The 27,138-nt window shown below is 44.3% G+C and overlaps 4 protein-coding genes across 5 annotated transcripts in view; 3 read left to right on the plus strand and 1 right to left on the minus strand.

Annotated features, from left to right (window-relative positions):
• Positions 1–3,012: 3,012 nt before the first annotated feature.
• Positions 3,013–6,984, plus strand: LOC108612708 (DC-STAMP domain-containing protein 2). Its single transcript, XM_018005668.2, has 10 exons — positions 3,013–3,716; positions 3,771–4,081; positions 4,149–4,409; positions 4,544–4,757; positions 4,950–5,103; positions 5,161–5,638; positions 6,205–6,310; positions 6,378–6,452; positions 6,522–6,659; positions 6,717–6,984. The coding sequence occupies exons 1-10, from the start codon at positions 3,499–3,501 to the stop codon at positions 6,814–6,816; spliced, it is 2,055 nt and encodes a 684-aa protein (XP_017861157.2). The 5' UTR covers positions 3,013–3,498; the 3' UTR covers positions 6,817–6,984.
• Positions 6,985–7,010: 26 nt separating this feature from the next.
• On the plus strand, positions 7,011–10,005 carry LOC108612711 (DC-STAMP domain-containing protein 2). Its single transcript, XM_018005673.2, has 11 exons — positions 7,011–7,235; positions 7,303–7,616; positions 7,697–8,007; positions 8,066–8,326; positions 8,391–8,740; positions 8,796–8,964; positions 9,021–9,329; positions 9,398–9,509; positions 9,569–9,637; positions 9,705–9,842; positions 9,911–10,005. Exons 1-11 carry the CDS (start codon positions 7,104–7,106, stop codon positions 9,975–9,977), a joined length of 2,232 nt encoding a protein of 743 aa, XP_017861162.1. The 5' UTR covers positions 7,011–7,103; the 3' UTR covers positions 9,978–10,005.
• A 1,701-nt stretch (positions 10,006–11,706) lies between these two features.
• On the minus strand, positions 11,707–14,454 carry Dic61B (Dynein intermediate chain at 61B). The gene is made up of 5 exons (XM_018009004.2): positions 14,146–14,454; positions 13,864–14,088; positions 12,355–13,793; positions 12,072–12,284; positions 11,707–11,990 (listed from the first exon to the last, which is right to left on the minus strand). The coding sequence occupies exons 1-5, from the start codon at positions 14,311–14,313 to the stop codon at positions 11,777–11,779; spliced, it is 2,259 nt and encodes a 752-aa protein (XP_017864493.1). The 5' UTR covers positions 14,314–14,454; the 3' UTR covers positions 11,707–11,776.
• Positions 14,455–14,695: 241 nt separating this feature from the next.
• p130CAS (Serine_rich_CAS and FAT-like_CAS_C domain-containing protein p130CAS) overlaps positions 14,696–27,138 on the plus strand; it is a 41,220-nt gene continuing 28,777 nt past the window's right edge. The window contains exon 1 of one of the 2 annotated variants that reach the window (XM_018008562.2): positions 14,696–15,241. In XM_018008562.2, the coding sequence (XP_017864051.1) occupies positions 14,900–15,241 (342 nt within the window). In that variant the 5' untranslated portion in view covers positions 14,696–14,899. Of the gene's footprint in view, positions 15,242–18,131; positions 18,410–27,138 lie in introns of those variants that run through there. The other variant, XM_089466450.1, reaches the window with a different exon arrangement.

Raw genomic sequence — 27,138 nt, forward strand, 5'->3', positions numbered from 1 at the left:
AAAAACATACAAAAAACTAAATAGTGAGAGCAAATTATGTAAATTATTAAAAACACACTCACACACACACACACCCACACACACATAGCATATATATGTATATATAACAGTACACACATCTATATATATATTTAAATATATATGTATAATTAAATTAAATTAAATTGGTTACAAAAAATACAAGAAGAAGAAAAACAAATTGAGAACGTATCATTAAAAATTACAAATTAAAAAAAAAAAATCAAACAAAAACAAAATATATTAATGAAAAAACATAAAATTTTCAAAAACTACAAAAAAATTATGAAAAAATTGTTTTTATTTCGCTTTGGTTCACAAAATTGGCTGCGTTTTTACTTAAGTTTCGACTAAAAAGAGAAGAAGAAGAAAGCTAGATGATGAAGAAGAAGACAAATACTTCCATTATCCAAGTTCAACTAGTTCCATCATCCAAACATTTTTCCCCTCCCCACATACAAAATGCGAAATGCAAAATCTAGAGAACTTAAGCATAGGTTTCGACAACAACAACAACACTGTAAAAAACTACACTGAACGAAAAGGTAGATGTCTATTTAAGAAAGAGAAGAGCAGAGAAAAGGAAAGACAGAGAATATAAGAGCTGTTCGATTGAAAGAAAAAGAGAGATAAAGTTGGAGCAAACCTCGGCTTACCGAAGTTATAATACACTTTGCAGGACTACATTAAGAGAGAGAGGGAGTGAGAGAGAGAGGGAAAGTAAGGGGCTGAGACAGTTGTCATATAGTCGAGTCAGCATCATACACAAAGGGAGCTAAGAACTTGTTTCTATACAGATAAAGAGAGATCTAGAATATCTCGCTCTCTCTCTCTCTCTCTATCTCTCTCTCTCTCAATACAACTTTTCGTATAGCCCCCCTGCAAAGGTATTATGCCTGACATAGTGCAGAAAAGTTTTTCATTTGATTTGTGCTGCAGTACCTAAAACCGAAGTCCACGCAGACTTGAGAGTGAGGATGTAGCCAATCCTAAGCCCTATATATATACGTATATATACAATCCCTGACTCCACCATATACACAATTCCCCAGATATCCATTAGAAGAAATATCTCATTTTTGCAGCTCTGTCAAAGGAAGAAGAAGAAAGTGCCTAGTGAACCAGTAGAAGAGTTTAGATCCTAAACTTGTCGATATCTCCCCTATTATATCGAAATATATATACACAAACAAACACACACACACAGAGCATATACTAAATACTTGCGAGAAAGTTTCTTAAGCCGGGGCAAATGTATACGATTTATTTGTAAGGTTAGGTTGAAATCGAAACTTTAATATAATCCAATTGGCAATTATTATTCTAGTTAGAATATGATTGGCAAAGCTGGCAAGAAATTTACGGAATGTGTGTGTGAGAGAGAGAAAGAATGTTACATATATATTTATGAATCTAGTATTAAATAAACCCAATTAGTATCCAATTGGCAAACACCACAAGGAACTCCGTTTTGTGTTCAACTTTGTATGTGTGAGAGATCAAGAGAGAAAGAGAGTGAAGTGAGTGCCCGTCATTGAAATAGACTCCTAATCCTAATTAGACTCCAATTGGCGGTTATTTGATCGGAATTTCGTTTTGTGCTCGAGCTTGAAAACGCGGAGAGAGAGTGTGAGAGAATGGGAGAGAGTAAGTGTTCCTTCGGTTGAATTTGTGTGTGTGTGTGAGAGAGAGATAAAGAGATAGAAATGTTTGATTTACTTAAATAAAATCCAATATCAAATGGAATCCATATTGGAATCTTATTGGCAAACTTTACAAGGAATTTCATTTGTGTTCAAGAAAGGGTTAGTAGAGAGAGAGAGAGAGAGTGAGAGAGGGAGTATGCATGTGTGCGTGTTATTTAGTTATGGCAAATTTTTTAGTGCAAAACATTAACCGATACTTAATATGCAGACATATTTATGCGTATATATTTATATATAGATATATATGTACATATATATAGCCAATATGAAATGAGTTCATACACAACTATTTGCATATATACTTACATATGTATGTATCTATGTATATGAATCTACATGTATTGGAATATTCCACATTGTATATTGATAAATTCGTGAGCGAATCGATCCGTTTTATCCAAGTTCAATCTCTAGGGGTGCTAGACTGAGTTATATATAAATATTATATATATATATATATATGAAAATAAAAATATATACATAAACGTAAAAAAAAACTCTTAACGTAAACGTAATTCAATTACCTTTCTGCAAAAGAATAAAGTATCAAATACACCAGACTAATTTGCAATCTATATGTACAGACCTACATATTTGTATACCTATATACATATTATATATATACATATATATATATACATGCATTATAAAGTTACAACCTTCCATAAACCTGGCCCTAAAGGTACTTTGTAACACCAAATAAACACACAAAAACAAACACACACAAACATATATATATATATATATATAAATAATATATATAAATATATATATTTACATATATAGTTTTTAAGCAGAAAAAAACAACTATAAATTATTATGAGCATAAAATACCTACACGGACACACATACAATTCCTAAGATCGAAGAGGTATATATACATACATATATAAACTGTCTAAAATTCGACTGCAATGTTGTTTTTTCAGCACGTAAAATAAACAGAGAAACTAAAACTAAGTTCAAAAAGCAAAAGTTCGTTACATTCAGTAGGCAATCGCGTGCTGTTTGACAAAAATGGAAATTCCCCCAAGACAAATTTCCCCCTCAAAATGTCCCCACAACATACAAACTAACTATTTAATATTCGCAAGACAAAAAAAAAAAAAAAAAAAAAAAAAAAAAACAAAAAAAAAAAAAACAAGAGAAAACACCAGAAAAGAAAATACAGTTTGTTAATGAAAATTAAGGTTTGAGACATGTAAAAAAGTGTTGCGTGTAAGTGGTTTGATTGAGAATAAAAACTAAAAGAGCAAGTGAAGCAACAGAGAAGAAAAGAAAAACAGAAAAAGCGAAATGTGTTTTAATTTCAACGGCTAAGCAAGTGGCATAACAATTAGCTGCTGTCAGTGCTGCCAAGCACTGAACTGCTTGAAACGTCAGCGAGCCAAGCAGTCAGCTGGAGTGCTAAGCATTTCGCTCTTGCATAGAGTGAGACAACCATACTGTGCATGGGGGTGCTGTAGCGCTGGTCTGAACAGTGCTGTAACAGTTAGCTGTTGACAAGCTAAGCAGACAGTCGAAATGTTATACTGTCATAAAGCGAGACAACTGTAGAAAAAACTGTGATGTAGCAGCGTGCTTATGAGTGGCACGGCTAGCTGGCGCGAATTTTCACAAAATTTGAATGAGCCGCAAATGTTTTAAATTTATCATAATTATAAAATACAAATATCTAGCATAATAATTTGTTCAATAGGCATTCTGCCAATAAGAATCTGATTGAAAGATATTCTTTTCTTCAAATGTCACTTGTGTTAATTACTCAGAAATTATGAAAGATTTTAAGCTGAAGCAACAGATATCCGAAGTTTGGCCCTTGAAATGGATAATTCCCCTCACCATCTGCGGCTACCTGACGGGCATCGCCCTCATCCTGCTCTGGTACGAGTGGCATCCGGGACTCAGGACACGAGATGTGACGCAGCGCTCGCTGGTCTACGTCTGTTTGGGTCTGCTGGGCACCACGATGATCTTCAGTCGCTCTGTGCGGTGAGCAAGTGCATCCGCTTGTGGATCGCCTCTAATCCTCGTCTGCCCTCGCAGCTGCATACTGACACTCTCGTTGCCTTCGCTGGGCAGCAGTCGAGGCCGCGCTCTGCTCATCGCCTTGGCCTTCTTCTTGGCCGCCCGCGGACCCATTGCCAACATCGTGGCCAATCTGATGGCCCTGCTGCGCAGCTTGGCCTGCGGCCAGGAGCTGCTGCGTCAGGCACTGGGCCACATGATCGACATGATTAAGGAGCCGGTGCGAGCCGTCCAAATGGCCATCGAGCAGCTGCTGGACGAGCTACGTCGCGTGATGCGCCAGCTGCTGGATCTGCTGCTACGCATTCAAAGTTATCTCATGATTGTCGGTTAGTCTGACTCTACCTCTCTCTCTTTCCCACTCTCTCTCTCTGATTGTTCCTGCTTCCCTTGCAGTTGATACCTTCAAGGCCTGCGCTGGCTGGCTAAAGGCCATCCTGGAGCTGTGCAACTCGGAGCTGGGCACGCCCTGGACGCGTTGCCAGAAGGCGGCGAAGCGGGCGATGCTCAAGTGCCGCGCTCGCCTCGGCTTCTTGAAGGCCCTCTGCTACGCCACGAAGATCTTTCTGGCTCTTTGCTATCCTGCCAAACTGGTGGATGTGTTTTGCGCAGGAGTCTGGGATGGCAGCTGGGAGATCGTGGACACCATACTGGAGCGTGAGTCTGACTCACTCTCTCTCTTTCTTGCAATCTGTCTCCTCCTTCCTTCATCTTTTATAGCTATGATATCTTTCTCTGGCTTATTCTCTGCTTATCTATCTCATACATTCTCCATCTCTCTCTCTCCTTAGGCTACTACGAATTCGTCGCACAGCTGGAAGAAATGTTCGACGTTACCATCAGCTTCGAGCACCAGTTCCACTTCCAGACGAATGCATCCAGGAATCTCTCGGATGTGGGCGAAGAGATCATTCAGGACATTAAAGTGCGCATGCGTCCCTTTATGGTCTTCGACAGCTGGCTGGATTTGCTCTGCTGGATCATGGTGTTTACCATATTTATAAAGTAGGCAGCAATGATATATTGATAGACTGACTGGGGAAGAGACTGAGAGAAAACCTGTAGAGCTTCTTCTTTAGGCAGATACAGACTCATTGAAACTAGAAACTAGACTTGACTGGGACTTGATTAGTTGATTAGTCTATCATAAACCTCTGCTCTCTTTGGCTCACACAACTCGAACTCTCTCGCTCACAGATCGATCTACTTCTACCTGCGCTACATGCACAGCCTGAGCTATCAAAACAGATTTCTGACCCGCTCGCTCTATGCCATCGACGCCAAGTGCCGGGAGAGGGGCGAGCCGACTGTCATGCCACTGCAGGGCCTGGAGCACTTCAAGTACCGCAAGGTGAGAGCTCTCCAGATATTGATCCTCTCTCAACTCTAACCTCGAGCATCGCTGCAGCTGGGCAGCATTCGGCTGACTGTCTTGGAGTCTGTGCGGCTGGCCGAGAATGCGACCCTAATGCTCAACACCTGCCTGCAGCTGGGCATCATTTGCCTGGTGGACTACGGCGTCTTCTGGCTGCTGGACATGATCACGTTCTATGGCGAGGAGCAGGACGACATCGAGATACCGCCCTTTCTGGACGTGCAGGTCGAGGGCGGCGGCTTCGTGGGCGATGTGATGCGGGGCGTGGCCAACGCCTTCCGCCCCATGTCCCAGCTGCCGCGCGTCAGCACCAAGAGCTGCCTGCCCGAGCCCGTGGAGCCGGACTTCAGATATTATATAGCCATCTTGTTGCTCTGCCTGCTCGCCTGGGTCATTCTCCTCGCGGAACCATATTTGCTGCGCCTGCGCCATGCGATCATGCAGCAATACTATCCGGAGCGAGCCCATGTCCGAGCGGTCTATCTGCACAACAAGATCATTGCGAAGAGAGGTTTGGTCTACACTTATATACGATGTGGGAATTTGGTTTGTCTGGTTTAGTTAGCTGAAAAGAAAAGTCATGAACTAGTTCTCTGCTTAGAAACTTTGAAATAACTTCCGATTTATTAAAGATCGACTCCATAGGGCTTATAGTTCATATGCCAAATGAAGCAAAGTTGAGCTCTCACATAGGTCAGTTTATTCCGTTCAGCGCACTATTTATTGGTCAGAATGTAGATTTCTAGTTCTATTCTAGTTCAATTTCAGTATCTCATTTCACTCTCTAAGCATAAATTTATTGTTCATCTTACTCACTGGTTCACTTGGTGCCTTGGTTCACTAACAGCTACACTATTTAGTGGAACTAATACTGCCTGAAACTTTATAGAATCGTGTGAATGACTTTTCAAGAAGTAAAGTTCATTATTAAGCTGATTTCTTACTGGTTCCATTGAATCCCTTGATCATTAGTTAATTCAAAAAATACTTTTGAATATATCTGCCTAAAATCGATATAGCCTCAGCAGTTAGTACTTATATATGGTATATATTCTGATATATTCCCAATGCTCCTAGTCAGCTTTCTTAAGATGATGCGCCGCAAGATAAGGGCCACGTTTATGTATAAAAACTCGGACTGCTACAGCTGCTGCTGGAGTTGGATAAGAAACAAATTATGCTGGTTCGTCGCATAGCTCTCTCTCTCTCTCTCTCTCCCTCTATCTCTATTCACGTCTCTTTCTCTTCAGGTGGTGCTGCTGCTTCTGCCTCTCGGGTGGTCCCCGCAAGGAGTCGTGCATACTGTGCGCCCAGCTGTTGAGCTCGTTAGTGTAGTACCTCGATAGCCTCAATCCAAGTCAGTCTCAACCAGGACTACCTACTGCCCTTTACAGCTCGAACCGCGTGCAGTGCGACACGCCCAGCTGCCGGGGCCTCTACTGCCAGCGCTGCTACGGCGAGTCCAATCACAAGTGCTGCCTCTGCAAGCGACCCATCGACTATGGCGATCACAGCGACATCTCCGAGCTCCAGTAAGCCTTGCTGTAGACATCGCTGATATCCCTCAGATGTAACAATCGGTTTTTCAGAGACTCCTCCGATGACGCCGACACGGAATCCTATGGCAAGATATGGAAGCGAACCTACTGTGCGAAGTATCGCAGGCGAAAGGACAACAAGGAGCCATGAAGAGATGAGCGGAAGTGGAGGTGATGGATATACCATAGGGTCAGAACAGTATTTTATTCCTAGTTAATAAAATATTTAATATCGAATTGCAATCTTGATAGATATGCTTTAACCTTTAATAATTCATTAGGGTTTAGTCCATTAACAGACTCTTCCAGTCTTATCTCTCTGAGCTCATTCTGAAATATGTTTTGCTTTGCGCTAGACTTCAGATTCAGAAAGGAAATAAAATGAGGCCCATATCGCTCCTAAAGCCTCAATTCTAAAGTATAGCAAGCTCAATAAAAATGTCAGAATATAGCTTGGATTCATCGTACCAGTCATCGTCGGAGGCTGTACGGATAGAGGCTGGATCAAGCAGAAAGACCGACCGGGAGCCCTCAAGCGATAAGAATGCAGCTAAGCAAGGGAACGACTACGTAAAGAAAACAATAAACTTTGAATTCCCTTTGCTAATCGTCGGCAATGAATCTCTATTACCTCTAGTCCAATTCAGGTTCTGCGCCTGGATATGGAAATATGTATTCGCTGCATAGATCTTTTGAAAGGAACCAAACGGCCATTTATTCAACAAAGATGGATCCCAAAGGGAATCGTGAGCCGGATCCGAAATATCGTTCACCCCCTCAAAGCAATTTAATGTTCTATGCAATAATTGGCTATATATCGGGCATCGTCCTGATCCTGCTCTGGTATCTCTTCAACTATCGCAAGGAGCGCGAAGAGCTGAGCCTCAAGTGGTTTTGCATTGTGCTTCTCGGACTGCTGATCCTCATAATCATCTACAGCCGTGCGACCCAGTACGTACATTAAGACCTTACTAGCTGTAGGGTGTTTCATTTTATATTTTCTATTCCTCTTCTTTAACTTTTCTTTACAGATCAATTGGAGTTTTATGTTTGGTATCCATTTTTGGATATACGGGGCGCGAGCTATTCATTTCTCTGGCCTTGCTCCTCGCTGTTCTGGGTCCTGTGACGAATATTTTGGGCAATATGGAGATAATGGCACATAGTTTGTCGTGTGGTCAAACGCTGCTCAGCGCCGCTCTGACGCCCATGCACGAGATCATGGGCTCCCCCGTCTACGTGATCGAGCAGGCGGTCTACACCTGCCTGAGCCAGGTGAGAAAGCTGATGGATCGCCTGGACCGCGCATTGCGCAGCATTGAGGAACTTATTTGGCAGCTCTGTAAGTGGGATCCTCCATAGCTATAAGAGATTAATGCTCCATCATTGTCTCCGAACAGACTCTGGCTATAAGAGCTGCGATCGATGGCTGATGCACCAGCAGAGCTTCTTTGAGCACCAGGTGGGTTCGCCCTATGATCGGTGCATGGGCGCTGGCATGATCAGCGTGCAGGACTGCAAGGCGAAGTTCAAGAAGCAGCCGTCCGTCTGTGCCCTCGAGAAGCACATCGAATGGTTCTGCTCGAATCTGAAGGATCTGCCCAGCTTCTTTGACGTGAGCCTGAAGGAGCAGCAGCAGATTGTCGATCAGGTCTTCAGTCGTAAGTCCGAGTCCAGGGAAGTCCATCGAGTGAGAGCTCTCTAAAAATTGCGCTCTGTTCGCAGGGCCCCTGGAGATGTTCGGCAAGATCCGCGCCCTGTTCGAGGTGAGCATTACGTTCGATCATAGCCCCAAGTCGGATGAGACTAGCGGCGCCTCGGGCGGCGATATCGGTCAGAATATCGCCGCCGACTTCGATCGGCACATATTTCTCTTCGTCTACATCTGGCTGGCGGCTATGCTGGCACTGCTGATTGGGCTGCTGGTGCTGCACTCGATCTACTTTCACGTCAACTACTTGGACAGCAATCACTATCGCAACTACTATTTGACCAAGGAATTTTTCGACATCAACAAGGAGAAAACGGAAAATCTCCTGCCCCTACGACCCACCGAGCGGAAGACTTTCGTCGGGGTAATTGGTTTCCAGCTTCTGTCGATCGAGTACTTTCCTCAGTTTCCCTTTGCAGCTGGACTCGTGGCGCCTCTTGCCCTGCGAAACGCGTCATGCGAATGCTTCCATAGTGCTTCTGCTCATCATTAGCTTCCAGCTCTTCACCATTTGCGTGTTCGACTATGGCCTGTCCTGGATGCTCGCTAATTTGACCTACCACCTGCACAAGACAGCCGAGCTGGAGCGTAAACTCTCTTGAATCTCATGTCTGTCTCAGCTATTTGACCCCTTCTTTCCTCAGCACCCGAATATACGAAGGTTGTTATTAAGAGAGGCGGATTCATCGCTGACCTTTTGCGTGACTTGGTGCAGGCCTTCGAGCCCTTGACCAAGAATCTTATTGTGGACATTCAACATTGCTTGCCACTGCCCAGGCCACCAAAGTTATTGCGCTACTGGGAGATTATGATGCTGTGCCTGCTGGCCTGGATTCTGATCATCGGCGAGCCAGTCAGCTATCGCGTGGGCCACAAGGTTATGTCCACGTTTTACCCAGCCAATGGGCGACGTCGTGCTGCTTTGCTGCACGAGCGCTTGAGCTATGGCAGAGGTAGAAATTCTTACCCGTCTGCAGTTGATCAATCCTTTCTTATTTCCTCTTCTATTTCTGTCTCTCAGTCGTCTTTATCCGTAGGGTTAGATGCCGGGCGCAGCTACTCAACTTTTACGTCCCGGATAACTGCAAGTGTCTAACGCAATTGATAGCCAAGATGAGCGGAGCCTTGTACAGGTGCGTTAGCGGCATTTTACATATGGCTGATCATATCATCTCATGATACTCCTTGCTAGACTCACCAAAGGCTACCTCGGCGCCTATCAGGGCAAATACTGTCTTCTCTGCAAGTCAAGATTGATCTAGTGAGCAGAATCCGTAGCTTCCTGCTATTTAAGCCACTTTGCAATATAAAATCCTTTCTGCTTGCAGCGGGAGTTTCGTCGTTTGCAAAACGCCCAACTGCAGGGGCATCTATTGTGAGTTGTGCTTCCTGGATTTGGATTCCGAGTGTCTGGTGTGCTCTCTGCGTATTCGCTCTGACGACGTCGTGAATATAACCGATGTTGAGTGAGTATGAAGTCGAATCGTGTTGATGTTTGTAGATATGTGTCTATATGATCTACGATCTGTTGCAGAGACTCATCGGATGCTGAAAGCGTGCGTAAGGCCCCGCCTCCCGATCGTAATTATGTCAGTTACTAAATCATTATTAAAGGCATTTTTCAATTGACTATGGATTTTTAAGGAGACCTCAAATGAGATTAGTCGATAAGAATTGTGTGATCGTGTCCTCTCTTGTCGTTTCTTGTCATGACTCTCTGTCAAAGAGTCTAGGCTATATCATATAGTGAATCGTACGACCTTTCCAAACTCTCCTTCTCTCTCTTGTGGTCTCACGAGCTGCTCGTGCTCTCGTCGTGCCTTGTCGTGCCTCTCTCGCCCATCTCTAGCACAGCTCGAGCTGCATTTCTTTTCAGCAATCGGCAAAGCATCTTTCTTTTTTCTCTGCGCTCAGCCATCCAGCTGCAGACCTTACTTGGCGCTGGGAATCTCTGCGATTCTGATGAATCGCAGCTTTTATTTAGCAAAAATGACATTGCGTCTGGCTCATCGGCTGGCCTTTAGGCCCGCTCGCCGCCGTCTGTGACTTGCTCTGGCTTGACTTTGTCATGGCCATCTATAGCTACTGTCAGCTCGTTTGTCGCCTTGTCAAGGCGCTCGCTTGGCCCCGACGAGTGTCCAGTGGGCCACAGCACTTTGTTTTCAATTTGTGTCTGGGCTGGGCTGGTCTGGCCTGGCTGGGCCGCGCCCCCTTTTCAGTGGCTGGACATTGCGGGCATTGCTTGGCGCACATGTGGGCTACAATTAAATGTTCATTAAATGCGACAAGCACGACAAGCCTCACAACAACAATTAAGTCGGACAAGGATTGGCTATCTGCTGATGATGACATCCTCAAAGCGATGCGACCGAAACAGAGACCCAGACCGGGACCAGCTTGAGGAATGTGCTGGGTAATTTACAGCCATAAGCGATGGTGGTCCATCCCCCACTCTCCCCTTTCTCTCACCCCTCTTTCACTGCAATCCCTCTCTTATTTATGAGCCACAAATTTTGACATTTATTTCTATTTTGGGCAGGCATATAAAAACTGTAACACGCTTTTTATCTCAGCGGTCGGCGTTTGATCCGTCTCCATACCATATTCTATTCATCTCGACCATTCGGGCTCTTTAATAAATTCTCTTAATAAATTCTCTGTTCTCTCCCATGCTAATGTGTACACAAGTGTTTATTTGTTATTTAACACCCGGAGAAACCACACACTGACCACCATCGTCGGCATTCGTTGGCATTCGTCGCTTGACATTTAACCACACTCGAAGAGCTCGAAGACCTCTCGCTCGGCGGGTCATCGTGTTTGCCCTAGTGCTTATGCGATTGGGTTCTTGGGTTACCTGCTCGGCCGACGAAACCTGAGCTCTTCTCTTGCGGAACTGTTCAACAAGCCGACTATCCAAAGCATCAACTGATCCAATTGCGAACCGTTATTAAGCAATATTTAAGGGTTGTTAGTAGGATCGCAGGCTTTACGAGTTTTGTGCTTTGTTTGCGGTCCGCGTGAAATGAATACCTCCAGCTCGAACTTGCCAAGTCCTTAACTCTTTTGTGGCCGAGATGTCTACTTGTTGAGCGCAGAGAGTGAGAGAGAGAGAGACGGCTTACCGTAAGGGTAAAGTAGGAGCTGAGATGATTTGATAAGGAAATATAAAGTTTGCAAGAAATGTGTAATAAGTTAAGTAAGCTAATAATGCTATAATGCTATCTTCTTAATCAGTAGCCAAACATCCATTATTGCTATTGGTACAGGTCATCCTATATTAGCTACTTTGAGTAATAGGCCCTAGGAAGTTGTACTGATCCCATTTAGTAAACCATTTCATATAAGCCTCAATTTCGAGATTTTATTTATAATGCTAGACATAGGTTGGACGAAACAGTTAGGTCCTTACAGCCTTCTTATTGGGATAGCCGAAGAAGCCGATGCTCTTGAGCTCAATGAACAACTCCTGATCGTTGCCAATGGCCCTGTAAATGGCCTTCTCCATTTCATCGTACTGAAAATGTGGTGCGAAGGGCATATCGTTGAGGGCCTCAAACAAAACGTTACCACGCTCATTGCCAACGACCAACACCGTGCCGCTATTCGAGAATCTGCAAAAAGAGAGAGAGAGAGAGAGAGAGAGAGAGTAGACATTAAATTACAGGGTATCGCGGCTGTCGAGTGTATCATACTGAGCAATTGTGTTGTAGGAGGCGTCCATATCGTGCTTGCCCATGGGCTTGAGTATGTTGCGACGTAGATCCCAAATGCTGCAAGTATTCCGATTGACAGACACAATAATTGTCGAGTTGATGGGACTCCACTTGGCCCAGTGAATGGGCTGGAAGTCATCGAGCAACTCGATCAGCGGTCGGGTAATGCCATCCACCCAGATGCGCACGTACCTAAGAGAGGGAAATCGAGAGAGAGGATGAGTAAGGTAGAGCTAGATGAGTGGTTCCTTGGGGCCTCTACCAGTCGTTGCCACAGGTGAGAAAGAGTCTGGGCGACCAGGGTGAGAACTCCATGATGTTGACGGCGCCGTCATGGCACTTGAGCACCTCCAGATATTGGTGCTGGTAGTTGATGGAGCACTTGTGTATGCAGCCCTCGTCGGTGAGGATGTAGTAGATGTCGTTGTCCACCGGATGCGTGGTGAGGGAGAGTCCTTGCGGGTGCCTGTTGGCGGCGACGGTCATGGTCGGGGAGATGGGCACGTGTATGCCCTCCGGATGACCTTCGATGCGCTCCAGAGTCATCTGTGTGAAGCCGAGGAGATAGGGACTCTTGCCCAGGTGGAAGCGTGTCACCGAGCCATCCTGCGACAGGCTGAGAAACGGATCGATCTCGCCCGCATCATCGTCACCGACCTGCTTCAGCCAGCGTATGGCGACCACGGGCGAGCAGCCCGGCGAGGTGCTGCGCTGAGACACCGCAATGGGCATGTTGGTGTCGTCCGCCACATCTCTCACCTCCACGCAGCCGTCGTACATGCCGATGGCGATGAGCGACGGCAGGTAGGGAGAGAAGCAAAGGGCTGTGACGGGCGTCTTGTAGTAGTAGGCACGCTCCGGCTCGCCCGGATTCTTGATGCTCCACACGAACACGTCGCCGGTGGAGGGCACGTGCTGGGAGGAGAAGGAGAACAGGCCGTAGCCAATCGCCACAATGTCGCTGTTGGCATAACAGAAGCTGATATCGCTAACCGCCTTGCGGTCGTCGTTGACCTGGCTGGGCATCAGGCGGAACAGGCCCTTCATCGAGTACTTGTACTGGACTTCCGTCGAGCAGCGATCCGGCTTCTGAAAATTGCGGAATCGCTGCATGCCCGAGTTGTAGAAGTTGCTGGAGAGAGTGCGTCCAATGAAGAGTATGGCCTTCTTGAAGACCGGATGCTTGAACAGCTGCTGGGTCACCGAGCGCACCTTGTTCCGCTCGTTGATCTCCTCCTCGAGGGCGATCGTGGAGCGGGGCGCCGTACCGCCCGGCGGATCACTCTGGCTGAGCATGTTTTGCGTCATCTGGGTCTGCTTGCTGACCACGCCCTGCAGGGTGTCGTACATCTCGAAGTTGGAGACGTACGAGCCCACGGTGGCATGGGTCACGTAGATCGTATTCACGGCCCGGCTGTTGGTCAGGACTATCTCTGTCTGGGCATCGTTGTCGGACCGACGGCGCACCTTGCCCTTGCCGACGGTGAGGTAATCGTAGAGGCGATTGTCCGCCTCAACTGCGTTGCCCTGCTCTGTGCCCTTGGCCACGGTCGAATTGATCTGCGAGTGCAGCTCGATGAACTCTGATTTGCGTATCGTGACTTTGACAAAGGACTTCTTGAAGGGCACGGGCATGTGGGCCGGCTGCTCCTCATCCTTGTGAGCGCCCGCCGGATCAAAGATGATCGCCTCATAGAGAATCTAGGGCGAGAGAGTCCCCAGAAATACATTGTGGGTAAGTTGGGTAAGTTAGCTCTTGGATAGATCTTACGCCATTGATGAGCTCCTCCATCGACTGCTTATTGCCACCCACACCGCCTCGCATGCTCGACCTGGTCTTCGAGCGCAGCATGCTGCCCCGCGTGTGATACATCTGCATCGTGGCTATGTTGTGCATCAAGTGCAAGTTGAACTTCATGAACTTGTCGGTGTACTGCGACTCGGTCAGGGTATTGGGGGTGTAGTCCACCTCCTCGCCATCAACGTTCTCCTTTACCTGAGGGCAAGGCTTTAGGGTTTATCTCAGCTTTAGCTAAGTGGCTCGCCAAGTCACCTTGAACTGCGAGCGATATTCAATGTCCGCATTGACCTCCGCTGCATAGTAGTGCATCTCGCGCTTCTTCGCCACGAGAGCCGTGTTCGATGCATCGTGGGCGACCATCACGGACCTCTTGAAGGTCTTGCGGTCGACATCGCTGAGACTCTTTAGGTTCGCGTCCATTTCTCCCAATTGCCCAGTTGTTCAAGTCTCTCAGTCTGCTGGAAGTCTAGTCAGAGTTCTAATACTTGAACTCGAAAAGTTGATGTTCGTGTGAGATGCCTGACTGGGGCGACTAGATGATGTATTTCAAAGGGAACTCAGCTGGCAGTTGGTAAGTCTAAGCAATTCCCAGCCAATTAGCTGTGCGCATTTCCACAGTTTTCAATTTAATCTCGTGGAGTTTTGCGCCGCATTTGATTGCGACATGGCAGTTCACGTGCCGTGCGAACTTCCCCTGCGCTGTACATTAGATAAAAGCCAGATAAAGCTAACACTTCGCCCTGGCTAACAACCACCGGCGAGGCAGCTGAGCAGGACTCGACGCTTCAGTAACAGTTGAACTCGCGCGCCGTGCGACAGCAAAGATTTCCTTGCACACGTAACAGAGCAAAAGCGGAATTGACTTTGACGTAAAGTTCGTGCTGAAGCAACGGCATATACATACACGTACATGTGTGCGTGCGTATGTGTATATTTCGATCTAGTTGATGTGGTGTTAGACATAAGCTAAGTCCAAATATCAATAGCCAAGCAGCTAATTACGAGCATGTCCATTGCACAACAGCAACAACAACAACAACAACAACAACTCGAATTGGCATTGCCTTCAATGGATTGCCAAAGTGAAAACCAACTACCAGAAAACTCAATTAGGAATGTTGCAAAAACACCGGCTGAGGCAACAACGCTGGCCATGCCACAGCCTGTGGCAGCAACAGCAACAGCTACTACTCCAATATCGACTGCGACTTCCACTGCGAGTGGAGCTGTGGTCAAGCAACAGCCGACGCAGTACGTCATAAATTCAGTGGCAATGCACGCAAAGGCAACCACCGCCGGCCTCATCTCGGGCGGCACGCTCCATCTGCATCGAGTGAGGAGTGCGCAGGTACGTGAAATATGACATTCATTGCAATGAAAGTTCAGCCGCACACGCGGACAGCACAGCACGAGGTGTGCTCCATGGAAATTAACAACAATTATTTACAGCCGAGTTACAGCTATATCCACTTGGCAATGGCCATTCGGGGTATATTGGTTTTGTGCAAATTGTGTTGTAACAGCTGACAGATGGAGGCGTGGCAGGTGCCAAAAGGTGAACCGAACTGAGTTGATCTAGGCTGTCCTCTAACTTATCGCTAGTGGGAGAGATGCCCATCAGCTATACCTTCAACTCGTATCATCTGTCGTTCCGTTTGTTCATCTATCGTACGTCTGTTTATAGACAGCATCTAAAACGCCGTAAGTCGTCCCTGAAGCTCTTCTGTAGTATGCAGGGTATTTACTAGGTGGGCACTCCCGTTAAGGCACTCATGCTTGAGTTCTTACCGTATATAATATTTCTAGGTACAACTCGATAGGTATATAAAGGTATATACATATATCTATATCTTCGCATATATATCTAATAGAGTTAACAGCTTTGGCTGATATCTTGTTATACTTATAGTATCTAGAGTATCTCGATAGTTTTCCTTTGCGATTTCCATGCAAACTCATGGAGCCACCCTACCCACTCCACATTCATGTTCAATGCAATGTGGACGAGAGTGAATACAAAAGCGAGGCATACACAATGCTCTGCTCCAGCTCAAGGATATATACATACATATGTATCATACATATATACATACATGTGTAAATGTATATGTACATGTGTATGCATGTACCTCCCTGTATAGATACCTAGCCACAGTCCAGGGTGCGTAACGTAAATTTGTGAATCTCTGTTGTTTTTTGTTGCCTTCCTATTTTGCCGGCACCGGCAGTCGACGTCGTCGTTGTCGTCGTCGTGTCTGTCCTGTCCCAGGCCCTCGCTGAATGGGGCATGCGTGTGAGCCTGCGCTGGAGAGGCCGACGATGCTGGCAAGCGTCGTCATAGCCATGTTATGTAAACATTGAAAGGGGGCTTAGAGCGGGCGGCCGGGTGATGACGACAGCAGAAAATCAACTGAGGCAACGCAGCTGCCAATGCTGAGTGCCTGATGCTCGATGGAGTTGGCCGGGCTTGGATGCTGGCCATGGCTGTTCGACAGTTAGAAATAAGTGCTGCGGTTTTTACTGCCGCCACCGCCGCTGCTGCTGCTGCTGTTTCTGCTGCTGCTGCTGCTGCTGTATCTGATGCTGCTGTCAAAGTCACGTCATTCATCAGATGCGCTCTGATGCGAAATGAATTTGTTGACGCCATTCAAAGCGAATTTACGATTAGGGTGGGTGCTATATAGCTATAGCTATACACATATGTGCACATGAGTCTATGTGTGTGTGCGTGTGTGTGCCTTGGCCGTTTTGGGTGGTCCAACATCTTAAGACACTGTTGGCTTCCACATTTGCATTTGCCCACTTTTGCACATTTGCTGGCTGGGCCAAAGTTATGCAAAGTTTTCTTTTTACTTCCTCGTGGCAAGTAAAGAAAACAGTTTTGCTCCCTGGAAAACTTTGAACGCTTTTCCTGGGTGGTGGCTGCGACTTGTTTATGTTTGCTTTCAATTTTATCCCTGACATCGTTTGCATCCTTTTTGTTTGGGCTTTCGATTACGACGTTTTTTTTTATATTTTGCTCAATGCCGAATCGTGTGGGTGGGCGGCCGTCGTCCTTGCCCGCTGGCGTGTGTCCTGCCTGCTGTCAGCCTTGCACTTGCCCGCAATTGAACTTCATTTTTGGGGTTGTTTCGCCCGGCTGTGCTGTGCTCCCATTCAGCGATTTGGCATCCCTTTTGCTGAATTTATCTGAGAGCTCAAGTTGCGAGCTCTCTCTCTGTTTACAGCTCTCTGTATCTGTGGGCTTGCCCTTAGCCAGAGTTTGTTCTCCTCTGGTCTCTCTTGCTCCGGGTTTCGCCCCTCTGTGGTTGCCTTGCATCTTGGACTCGCGTTTGTTTTGCTTTGGCATCGTCTCAAGGGGTTAATCAACCTTCTTCGAGCTGTAACTGAAACTGGCAAATTTTAGCTCGTGCAAAAAACAATTGAATTCATGAACTCCTCTCTTCAGAGAATTCATAAAGTTAGTTTCTAAGTGGATTTATGAACATACGTGACTTTAGTTTACAAGAGTTGATTGAGTGTCTTATGAACAGCATCTGAGCATATCATATGTTGCTCTTATACCCTTTGAGAGCGTATTCAACGCCATTTGCATTGTTGTTTATATCCTATTACAGTACAACAACAATTATGCATGGCAGCACTGCAGACAGAATTAACTCAATTGGGCATTGCATTGAGTGAGCAGTGCGAATGAAGAGCGCACACGAATTATAATTGTTGTGCTCTGAATTGTCATTGTATCAGTGAGAATGCCGGCTTAGTGCGGGCAAGTACCTAGTAACAAAAACAATGGCAGCACTGCTAGTAAAATTCACTCACTAGTTCATTGCCTCTATACTATTGGTCGCAGTGCTTTTGATCCCGTTACCTATGTTCTCATGCAGCCGAAATCTTGAGTGAGCTGTGCGAATAGTGAGCACAAAGGAATTATAATAGTTGTGCTCTGAATTTTCATTGTATTAAAGAGATGCCGGCATAGTGCAGGCGAGCACCTAGTAAATTCACTCACTAGTTCATTGCCTCTATACTATTGGTCGCAGTGCTTTTGATCCCGTTACCTATGTTCTCATGCAGCCGAAATCTTGAGTGAGCTGTGCGAATAGTGAGCACAAAGGAATTATAATAGTTGTGCTCTGAATTGCAATTGTATTAGTGAGAATGCCGGCTTAGCGTAGGTGAGAGCCTAATGAGACAATTTAGTCAGTCAGTGCGCGTCTGTCCTGTTGATCGGTTGTGTTCTGTGCGCATGCTCGTTGAAGTGTTTCCTAGTCAAGTTCATTTAACTGCAGTACGTTTAATACTTTTATAGTGTGTGCAGTGTGTGAGTAAAGTGTCATAAATCACTTCAACACTCGTTCTTCACCTTTTAAATTAACTATCAGCCGAGGACGTGCTGTTCAATTATTACTGCGGAGCTTTTTTCACCGCCAGCAAATTGGCGCGCATTCAGTTTGTATAAGGAGAGAGCGGGAGAGCGCAAGGGAGTAAAATAGGAAAGCATCCATGTTGATATGTAAGAGACGTTTAAATGGTTATTTATCTTATATTAAGCACTTATACTCATTATGCATGTTAAATACATACATTTAGTTACTGATCTTATACCACGCACTTCGTTGTGAGTATGGCGGCAATTTTAATATGCACTCAATACAAAGAAGTGAGTTGTAAGAGAGAGAGCATATGCGTATAAGTATGCTTGTAGAAGAGACTTAATGGTGAGGGTGTGTGCGTATTTGTGCTGTGAAATTTAACATACTCTAGACAATTGTATTTTATGTGTGCATAACAGGAGATGAGTTATTGATCTTATACTACTGCTACTACTTTGGCGCCAATTCAAAGATAGGAAATGACTTTCTTTGCTTATCTATAAGTACCAATCGAACTATCATGATGCACTGCAATCTTTATTGACTTTGTATGATCAAGTATTTAGCTATTTATACAGATTTTGATTTATGAGTGGCCCAATGCCAAAATATTTCTGTAAAGTCAACAAAAAACTGCGTCAAATGCAATTTACTGCATATGTGTGCGTGTGTCTGTGTATGAACGGTCATTGAGCTTGAAGTGGAAGTCCATGGCAAATAATTCAAAATCCACTTCAGACTGAAATACTGTGCATGGCAAACATTTCGGGGTCATAAATTGAAATGCATGTAAGCAGATTTGCCTGTTGACCACGCCTCCTCTCCCCTCTACCGCGCTGTTTATCCTCAGTGTGTGGCGCTAATGGAAGACGCCGAAGCTCTCTGGCTGGCTGCATAGCTGGCTGGCGCCAACATTTTTTGCTGTCGCATTGAAAATTATGAGCACTTGCTGTGAAAATTTGCATAAAGTCCAATGAAAACACAGAAAGAAAGAAAAGGAGAGAAAAGAAACATAAAAGACGAGTGAAAATGCATCTTACAGAAAACAAACGGCGAAAGCAAGTGGAAATGCACAGCATGAACTGAAGAATTTATTTGTACGTGTTGTTAATTCCTTAATTTCTCTACCTGGCGGCATTCACTAGAGGAAAAACAAATTTTCCTCACGTCATGTGAAATTCTTGTGCCCAAATTTTGATGTTGATTACGTGTGGCACATTCAAGAATTCTTTCCTTAAGTTTCCTTCTCTCTGTTTGTTGACCGAAAACACCATTTGATTACATAATAATTTCAATTGCAGTTTGGGAAATGTTTTTCCCAGTTTTCCAGCCGACGACGACCGTTTAGGACAGCAGCCATAAATTTAGCTGGAGCGCTGCCGCTGAATGCGCTAATCAGCGCTGTCAAGCGTTGCAGATGCTGGATGCAGAAGCAACAGCCAGAGATCCAGCACCGCTATATACTATATATATAGAGATGCATCTGCAAGATATTTCGTCGCCTGGCAAATTGTTGGGGCATGCAGCAGCAGGCGGCATGGTTGCTCCACAAAAAATATCTCACGCATTCCTGCAACGCTTTTCTTTCGTTTTTTTCGGTTAATTAATTTATGCAGTTGCCCCGAGATTTTCCAGTGCAGATTAAGCTCGATGGGGGCATTTAATAAATTGCTGTTAAATTATAGAAGATGCGACAAACAGAAACAGAGAGAGAAACAGATTTATGGCATTCGACGACACTGAGCTTTGATCGGCGACCAGAGTTGTCACCTTCTAAGAATATCATTAGGGTAAATATGTAGATTATGTAGGGTTGTCGTCGCAGAGATGACAGATTTATAGCTCTCACTTCCTCAGCTCCACATCACACCTCAGGGTTGCCCCCTCATTGAATATCATTAAGCATTATTATTTAGAGTATGCAGAGTTGCCTTCGCCATGCTGTCACAATTATATATTTATAACTGCAATACATTAATGTTAAGCTTCCTTGTGCGTCGTTTAATTCTGCTTGTAGGGTTGCCACCTCTGTCGCATAACACTTAACATTATCATGCAGATGAGTCGCCGCATTTAGCCAAATTTCTTGTATAGCACAACTGACCCATAAATCGGAAAATATGTCAGCTGGCTGCGCTAATGATTCGAATCGAGATTTTTATTTTTTATTTTTGATATTTTTTGGTTAGGGGCGCCCACGTTTTGGCCCCGGGCCCCCGTTTTTTCGGGCCGTGTCTCATCGAATTTGTAGTTTGCGTTTATTTCCGATGCTCGCGCTGACCTTATAAATCATGGCAGGGGCATCAAATTTGTACACAATCAAAAGATTTCTATCCATAAACTTTTCATTTATGTATATATATTTTTCAGTTTGTTGTTTTTTTCTCTGATTTTCCAAAAATCTAAACATAAATTTTTGATTTACGCAATGGGCGCGGGCGGGCGCCGTATTTCGTTGATTTATCGCCAACAATTTCAACAGCCATCCAATGATTTGGTCTCTTAGACAAATTGGTAAAGACAGCCACAAACAAGTAAATGTGCTCTAGGCGAGAGGAGGTAGTCTGACTAGGAGATACTCTGGATGCAGCCTAGAGCTGATATTTCGATACAACTGGAAAGCTCAACATGGATAGACGAATATATGGGCATGGCTACATTGAATTCCGTTTTCATAATCAATATACCCTGAATTTCCACTTTCGATGGGTATAAAATGATGCAAATTGACATGATGTTGGTCGGGCTGGGGTTTTCTGGTCTGCCATCGATAATCGTGTAAAAGTTTTTATTGGCCAATTAGCTTAAATTTTTATTTGATTATTACAGCCGAGAGCTGGACGAGATTTGTTTATTGTTGTTGGCTTAAATATCTATTGAGTTGATCGCAGCAAAGGCAATCGTTTTTTTTCAGCTTTTTGTGATGCCTGTCCAGCATGCGTTTATCCAATAATCCCATATTTATGAGCCATATAAACTCGAATAGCTTTGTGTATTATCATTTGTGATATCATGTACTGCATATCATTTGTCTGAGTAACCTCGTTTGGCTCATAACCAAATGATATCACAGTAATAATATTTATCTTTCGCCATTATCATCTGTTTCAGGCTGTGCCAACATTTGATCTTAAGCATGTAGGACTGCAGACGTAACAGAATATGTAATGAATAAGAATACAATCCCCTTCAATATCAAAATATCAATATTATCCTATTCATCATATATTACTTAAATATATCCTGAAATCTTGTTCACTTCAGCCGCTCTTGATCGAGCTGAGTCTATAGTCTTGAAACTCTCTCTATAAGAGCAAATGAATATATCTTTATTCAGCCTTGGTTGGATGTGTATGAATATATTTTATTTAGCGAGCTTATCTTTAATATAATTTCCAGAGAAATATTTAGTTGAAAATTTCGCTTATCAAGTATTTGTGTTTGTTTCTTAACTTTGCGATATACATAGATATTTGCTCAAGGGCTGTGCAAAATATATTGTATACTCTTTCATGTAATGAAAGGGGTATATTGGTTTTGTCTTGTTCTTTTTTAGTTATGCGAATGAAAGCAAAGTATTTTGACTTGGAATACGGCATATACATTCTCCGACACCCATTATTTCATAAGGGCTTGAGACTTGTATTACACAGCCGCCTTTGGTCTGTGAACGAGTATTGCGCAGTCTGTCTCGCACAAAGTTTTTACTTGATTTGCTTTTTGCCAACTTGACAGTTTATGAATTTATTTGTGTTTTGTGGAATTCTTTGCTGGAAATTTATGAGCTGAGAGTGGGCCACAGACGAGATGGATTTTCCGCTCTAAACGTGAAATTCCATATAACTGTATACATGCACATATATACTGAGTTATATATCTAATCTTATCAGAGCTCTCGCATTAACCTCTCTGTTTATTTTTTTCGCATTTCTGCATGAATATTTTATATAATGCGAATCGTTTAGATAGAGTGGGCTTTATTTACAATCGTCGACTTTGATAAGATATGAGTATGTACATATATCTATATATGGCTGTATATTGCGAAGTAAACTTTAACTTTTTCGTGGAATTTGTCCGTTGTGCAATCTATATAAATAGACCATGTGCCATATATATAAACCATATATTTATAGATGCAAATGATTGTCTTTATCTGATGCTCAGATATTAGACTTGTTTACTAGTTTTGCGCTAAAAATATAAACAAATCAATCATAAAGGCTTCGTGACGCGGCAACAGCCAGACAGATGAAAATGAAAATGAAAATGTGGCTGCCGATGGCTGATGGCAGCAGCTGATTGATTTATTTAGTTGATGGCTCGACTGCATCATCGGCCAGCGCTGGCTGGTGTTGCGCTATCGACAGCCTTGATTTCAGCACTTTTTTGACGCAATCAATTGGCACCGTTGTGTCTGCAATAGCTGATAGCGTGTGATAAGATGCAAGGTGTGATATTATTCATTAACGCCATACCTGGCTTACTCAGCGTCACGAGAATTTCCGCCCCACGAAATTCGCAGGCTTGACGTCAATGGCGAAACATTGCTTACATCAATTGTAATCAATTTATGCCAATTGCTCGCGCGAAATTCAGCTGACTTAATTTGCGCCTCAAATTATCAATTTAAATCATTGACTTAGGTCGTTGATCTAGATAGAGTAAGAGTGAGCTTGGCCCTCATGTAAAGAGCAGCAAGTGCGAGAAGTTGTTCGTGCTCTTGAGGCAGCTAGTGACTTTCACAGGAAATGTGTCATGCACAAACGTAAAAGAACTGTTAACTGTGAAGCTATGAAGCATATACTCTTGATAAGTATTAACAACCGGGAAGTCTATAACTATATGACTCTATGTTTCATGCCTCTTCAGCCTGAAGTTCTCTTGCTGAACATCTTGATATATGCGAGGGATAGCTGTTTTTGGCCTTCTTTATCAATTCTTTATCAATTAGTCAAGTCTTATCGATCAGCAACAAACTAGGCTCTTGACTATGTCATATTGTGGTAATGGGTATTATGGATCACCTATCAAGTTTTCTGAATGTTGACATTTGTTTCTCTCAAGAGTAAGATTTTTTGAGCAATATAGTTTCTTATGATTGGTAACGATATCAGAACTTACTAAATGAAAATCGTCTTCTTTTATATGTATTACAAACCGCTTCGAGTAAAAACTCCATAATCTGTCTAGGTAGATGTAATGGACACCCGCAAGGGTATTTCATCCGCACACTAAGCACATCAGGCCTGTTCGATTTTATGAATGTTCTATCATTATCGGAATGCCTCATCTACAAGGAAAACAGTCGTTTTCAATTTGCGCTGGTTCCCAGGCATTTCGACAGCATCCTGCATGCTCCACGCTGGGGTCCACACGGCCGAAGTCGAGCTCGTAGCTCCCCATCTGAGTCATGCAGCAACCAAGGCGTATGCTTTGCATCTCGACTGACGACTCTCGATTCTCGACTCTCGACCGTGGACTGTCGACTGTCAACTTGTAACGCGGGCAAAAACAAAGCGCATTGATTGCAATTACGCGGCAAAGTGTTGGACACGCACAATTGATAAACAGAGAAGAGGAAGAAGCAGCAGAAGACGAAAAGAAAATAAAGTTAACTAAGGGAAGTGAGTTGTTGGCAGTAATTGTAAGCGCTGTATCTGTATCTGAATCCGAATCTTAAGCTGTATCTGTAGGTGATGTATCTGCTGTATACTGTTGCATTGTTCGTGGTTGTCACCTGAAGTGCTTGCAACACTTTCTCAAGAATGCCAGCAATTGTGACGCAAGCAGGCAGCCGAGCAGCCAGGCAGCAAGCCAATTGCTACAATTGTATCTTGTATCTTGTATCTTGCGGACACGAAAAACAACTTTCGATAGCAAGCGAGCATTTTGGGCCACTCTTGACACTCGATACCCGACTTGTACAGGCATTATGTGCGCATCTGATGAAGTTGTCTCCGTCTCCATCTCCGTCATCGTCGTCGTCGTCGTCGTCGTCGACTTTCGACTGCCGCGTAACAGTAGCTCAAGAATGTTTATTCTCGGCAAAGTATCCGCTGTACGAGTGCGAGCATTGCCTCCTGCAGCGCCGGCTCGCTCTTCGCTCCTCTCGGCGCTGACTGCAATTACCGCAGAGTCAAAGTCGTTGCTCGATTTGTAACCGAATCTGTTGTTGTGCGGGCCAGTGACTCGGCCCTGGCTGTGACTTGATTCTGGTTAGTCATAAAGTTTCATTGATGAAACGGGACAAGCCAGACGGGCAGACAGATAGATAGACCAGACCGAACCAGGCCAGACTCGACCCGTCCCCAGCCCAGACTCACTCTGACCACAACTCAGTTCATGAATGAATGTGTAAAGTGCATGTTGAATGAATGTCCGATTGTCCGACTGTCCGGCTGTCCGAGTGTCCCGAAGAGCACATATTGCAACCGTATGCTGATTTCAACACTTTGTACTTTCCGCTGTGAAGAAATTGTTTAACCCAATTCGAAAAGACGATGCGACGCGACTCCTCTCCTCTCCTCTCCTCTCGCCTCGTCTCTTTTCTTTCTAACAGCAAACAACTTTTATGGCCGGGTCATTGAGTGGAGTGTTTACTGTGCATTCCTGTAGTCATTTAGGGATACTCGCCGCGCTGCCACCAAGCCGAGTGCATTTTCTTGGAATTTTCATAGTTTGTGATTCTTTGCGGACCTCTCCTAGCTCATTTCGGTTTTTGTTATTTTGTTTTTGCTAACTGAAATAACAGATACTCTTGGCTGCAGATTGCATTCTTGGCCATTGCGCTTCATTTATATATGGAGTCGAGTTGAGAGTGTCGATTGCAGTCATAAAACAATGAAAAAGTAAAAACTTTCATGTCATCCCGGACAGCATTTGAAACTCTTTTAAAGTGCTCGAGCGTCGATGGAGTTTTTGAACGCCTAACGGATAGTTCGACTCATGAGTCAGCAAATAAAAAATTTTTGAAAGCCTAGCTGTTCTATAAAGGTGATCTATTGGGTAAGAGGTGTATCTACAGATGGAGTTGCGGATTGATTTATTTCAGAAAGACTTTAAAAAACAATTTATTGGGTAAGAGGAGCTCACACTTTCGAGTCGCTCGTCGAGTCGGAAGTAAAGTAGATACGGTTTGGGCGGGAACTTGAGTAGTTTTTCTCTGTGAGATCATAAAGTTTATTTGCCATTTCATTCTATGTTGCTGAAGCTACTCAGAAAAACTTTTAAGGTTTATATAGCGCACTTTATGATCAGATTTTAAGGCCATGACTCAGTCGAAACTATAAATTTGAGGACTGATTAATGCTTAATGCTGAATTCTTTAAATAATACCCGACAGTTTAGGCTTTAACTCTCTTTATATATATTTTATATTTACAATTAATAAGACTCTCTCATACCTAGAACTTTACTGCCTTTGGGCTATGATTCGCAAACAGTTTCAGGCCTTCAACTGAATCCTGTTCTTGTTAGCTCTTCTGCTCATATATTCTGCACTTAACGAAACTTTAGATGTTTCTGAAGTTCTCTTCGTCTGCCCTCGCTTCAATGGGCTCAGGCACTTCCATTTTGCTTCATTGATATACGAGTTGGCAGGCAGCCCAGCCTTTCGCAGCACAAAAACAAAACAGAAATCTGCCATGTCAGTAAATTGAAATTCAATTCTTATTTTCAGCTGGAGTTGGGATGCTTCGCTGGCAGCGCTATCGAGGCAAACTCCCCCGCACAGAGTCAGCCTCAGTCTCAGTCGCAGTCGCAGTCGCAGTCTCAGCTTCAGCTTCAGCTGCTGCTAAATCGCTGTGGCTCTCGTGTCTTTTGTTTATATCGTGGCATTTGTTTTCGGCTGCGAAGTTTTGTATCTCAATTTGCAATGTGCTTGTAATGAATGGCTGTGCCATGCATGATCTACGCTGAGGAGTTGCCGCTTGCCCCATGCCCATGCCGCATGCCGCATGTGGGTGCAACTGCAACTGCAGCCGATCTCATGAATTATGCAAACACGAGCAAAATGCAGCCAGCCTGACTCTAGCTGCGAGTCTCCGGCTTTTGCTTCATTTCTGTTTTTGTGGAAAACAAACAAATTGTTTGTTATTATCGCTGGGTGGCAACTGGCCGCAGATCGCGTCAGGAAACTGCCAAACAGCTCCGGATTAGGAGCCACAGTCGCAGTCGGAGTCGCAGCCGCAGCGCCAAAGATTAGAACGCGAGGCGAGGCGGCAAATTGTCAAAGGCGCCGCAGCTGCCAGCCATTTGCTCAGGCCTCACAATATTTACTCTCCCATCTATATTGCCTGCCTGGCTCTGTTCTACATGTGTTTGTGTGGATATTTTTAGGCCTTGCACAATGTGTGAAATTCGCCGACAGACTTTGCCCGCAAATCTTTGACTTTATTTCAAATGTCTCAGACTTTCAGCTTTTCAATGTATCCAGTTCCCCAGTTGGCAATGATGAAGTCGTTTGTGCTCTGTGACGTTTCGTCTGGAAACAAACAACCATTAATAATATTACTAAATTGTCTGCTGGGGGGCTGGGCAATTAAGCCATTCAGTTGGAGCTGAAGCTGGGCAGAGGGTAAAGTCTTAAAGGACTAATGGGTTGGGATTTGAGTGGAAGTGGGAGTGGCAGTGGAAGTTAATGACGGGCCATGGAAGCAGTTGAATAATTGAAAAGAGTAAATGGAAATGCCCCTTGCATGAGTTAGAGAAAAGTATCGGAGCTTCAAGGAAATGTCTGGTGAGGGGAAGTTGTAAATAGGATTTCGTACAAAGTTAAGGAAGAAATCTATATTTATTTTCTCTGCAGAGGCAGTCTATACCGATAATACTGATTTCGATAAATTCTAAATATCCAATATGTCTGCCT

This window comes from Drosophila arizonae, chromosome 4 (assembly GCF_054131065.1).
Source record: "Drosophila arizonae isolate 15081-1271.41 chromosome 4, UAZ_ARI_1.0, whole genome shotgun sequence".
Lineage (NCBI taxonomy): Eukaryota > Metazoa > Arthropoda > Insecta > Diptera > Drosophilidae > Drosophila > Drosophila arizonae.

Excerpts from the sequence above, each read along its gene's own strand:
- LOC108612708 (XM_018005668.2), top strand. The coding sequence starts at position 3,499 with ATGAAAGATTTTAAGCTGAAGCAACAGATATCCGAAGTTTGGCCCTTG. Across the intron at positions 4,410-4,543 it reads CGTGGACACCATACTGGAGC|GCTACTACGAATTCGTCGCA; the intron begins GTGAGTCTGACT and ends CTCTCTCCTTAG. Across the intron at positions 6,311-6,377 it reads ATAAGAAACAAATTATGCTG|GTGGTGCTGCTGCTTCTGCC; the intron begins GTTCGTCGCATA and ends CTTTCTCTTCAG.
- LOC108612711 (XM_018005673.2), top strand. The coding sequence starts at position 7,104 with ATGTCAGAATATAGCTTGGATTCATCGTACCAGTCATCGTCGGAGGCT. Across the intron at positions 8,965-9,020 it reads CAAGACAGCCGAGCTGGAGC|CACCCGAATATACGAAGGTT; the intron begins GTAAACTCTCTT and ends TTCTTTCCTCAG. Across the intron at positions 9,843-9,910 it reads GTGAATATAACCGATGTTGA|AGACTCATCGGATGCTGAAA; the intron begins GTGAGTATGAAG and ends GATCTGTTGCAG.
- Dic61B (XM_018009004.2), bottom strand. The coding sequence starts at position 14,313 with ATGGACGCGAACCTAAAGAGTCTCAGCGATGTCGACCGCAAGACCTTC. Across the intron at positions 14,089-14,145 it reads AATATCGCTCGCAGTTCAAG|GTAAAGGAGAACGTTGATGG; the intron begins GTGACTTGGCGA and ends CCTTGCCCTCAG. Across the intron at positions 12,285-12,354 it reads CTCACCTGTGGCAACGACTG|GTACGTGCGCATCTGGGTGG; the intron begins GTAGAGGCCCCA and ends TCCCTCTCTTAG.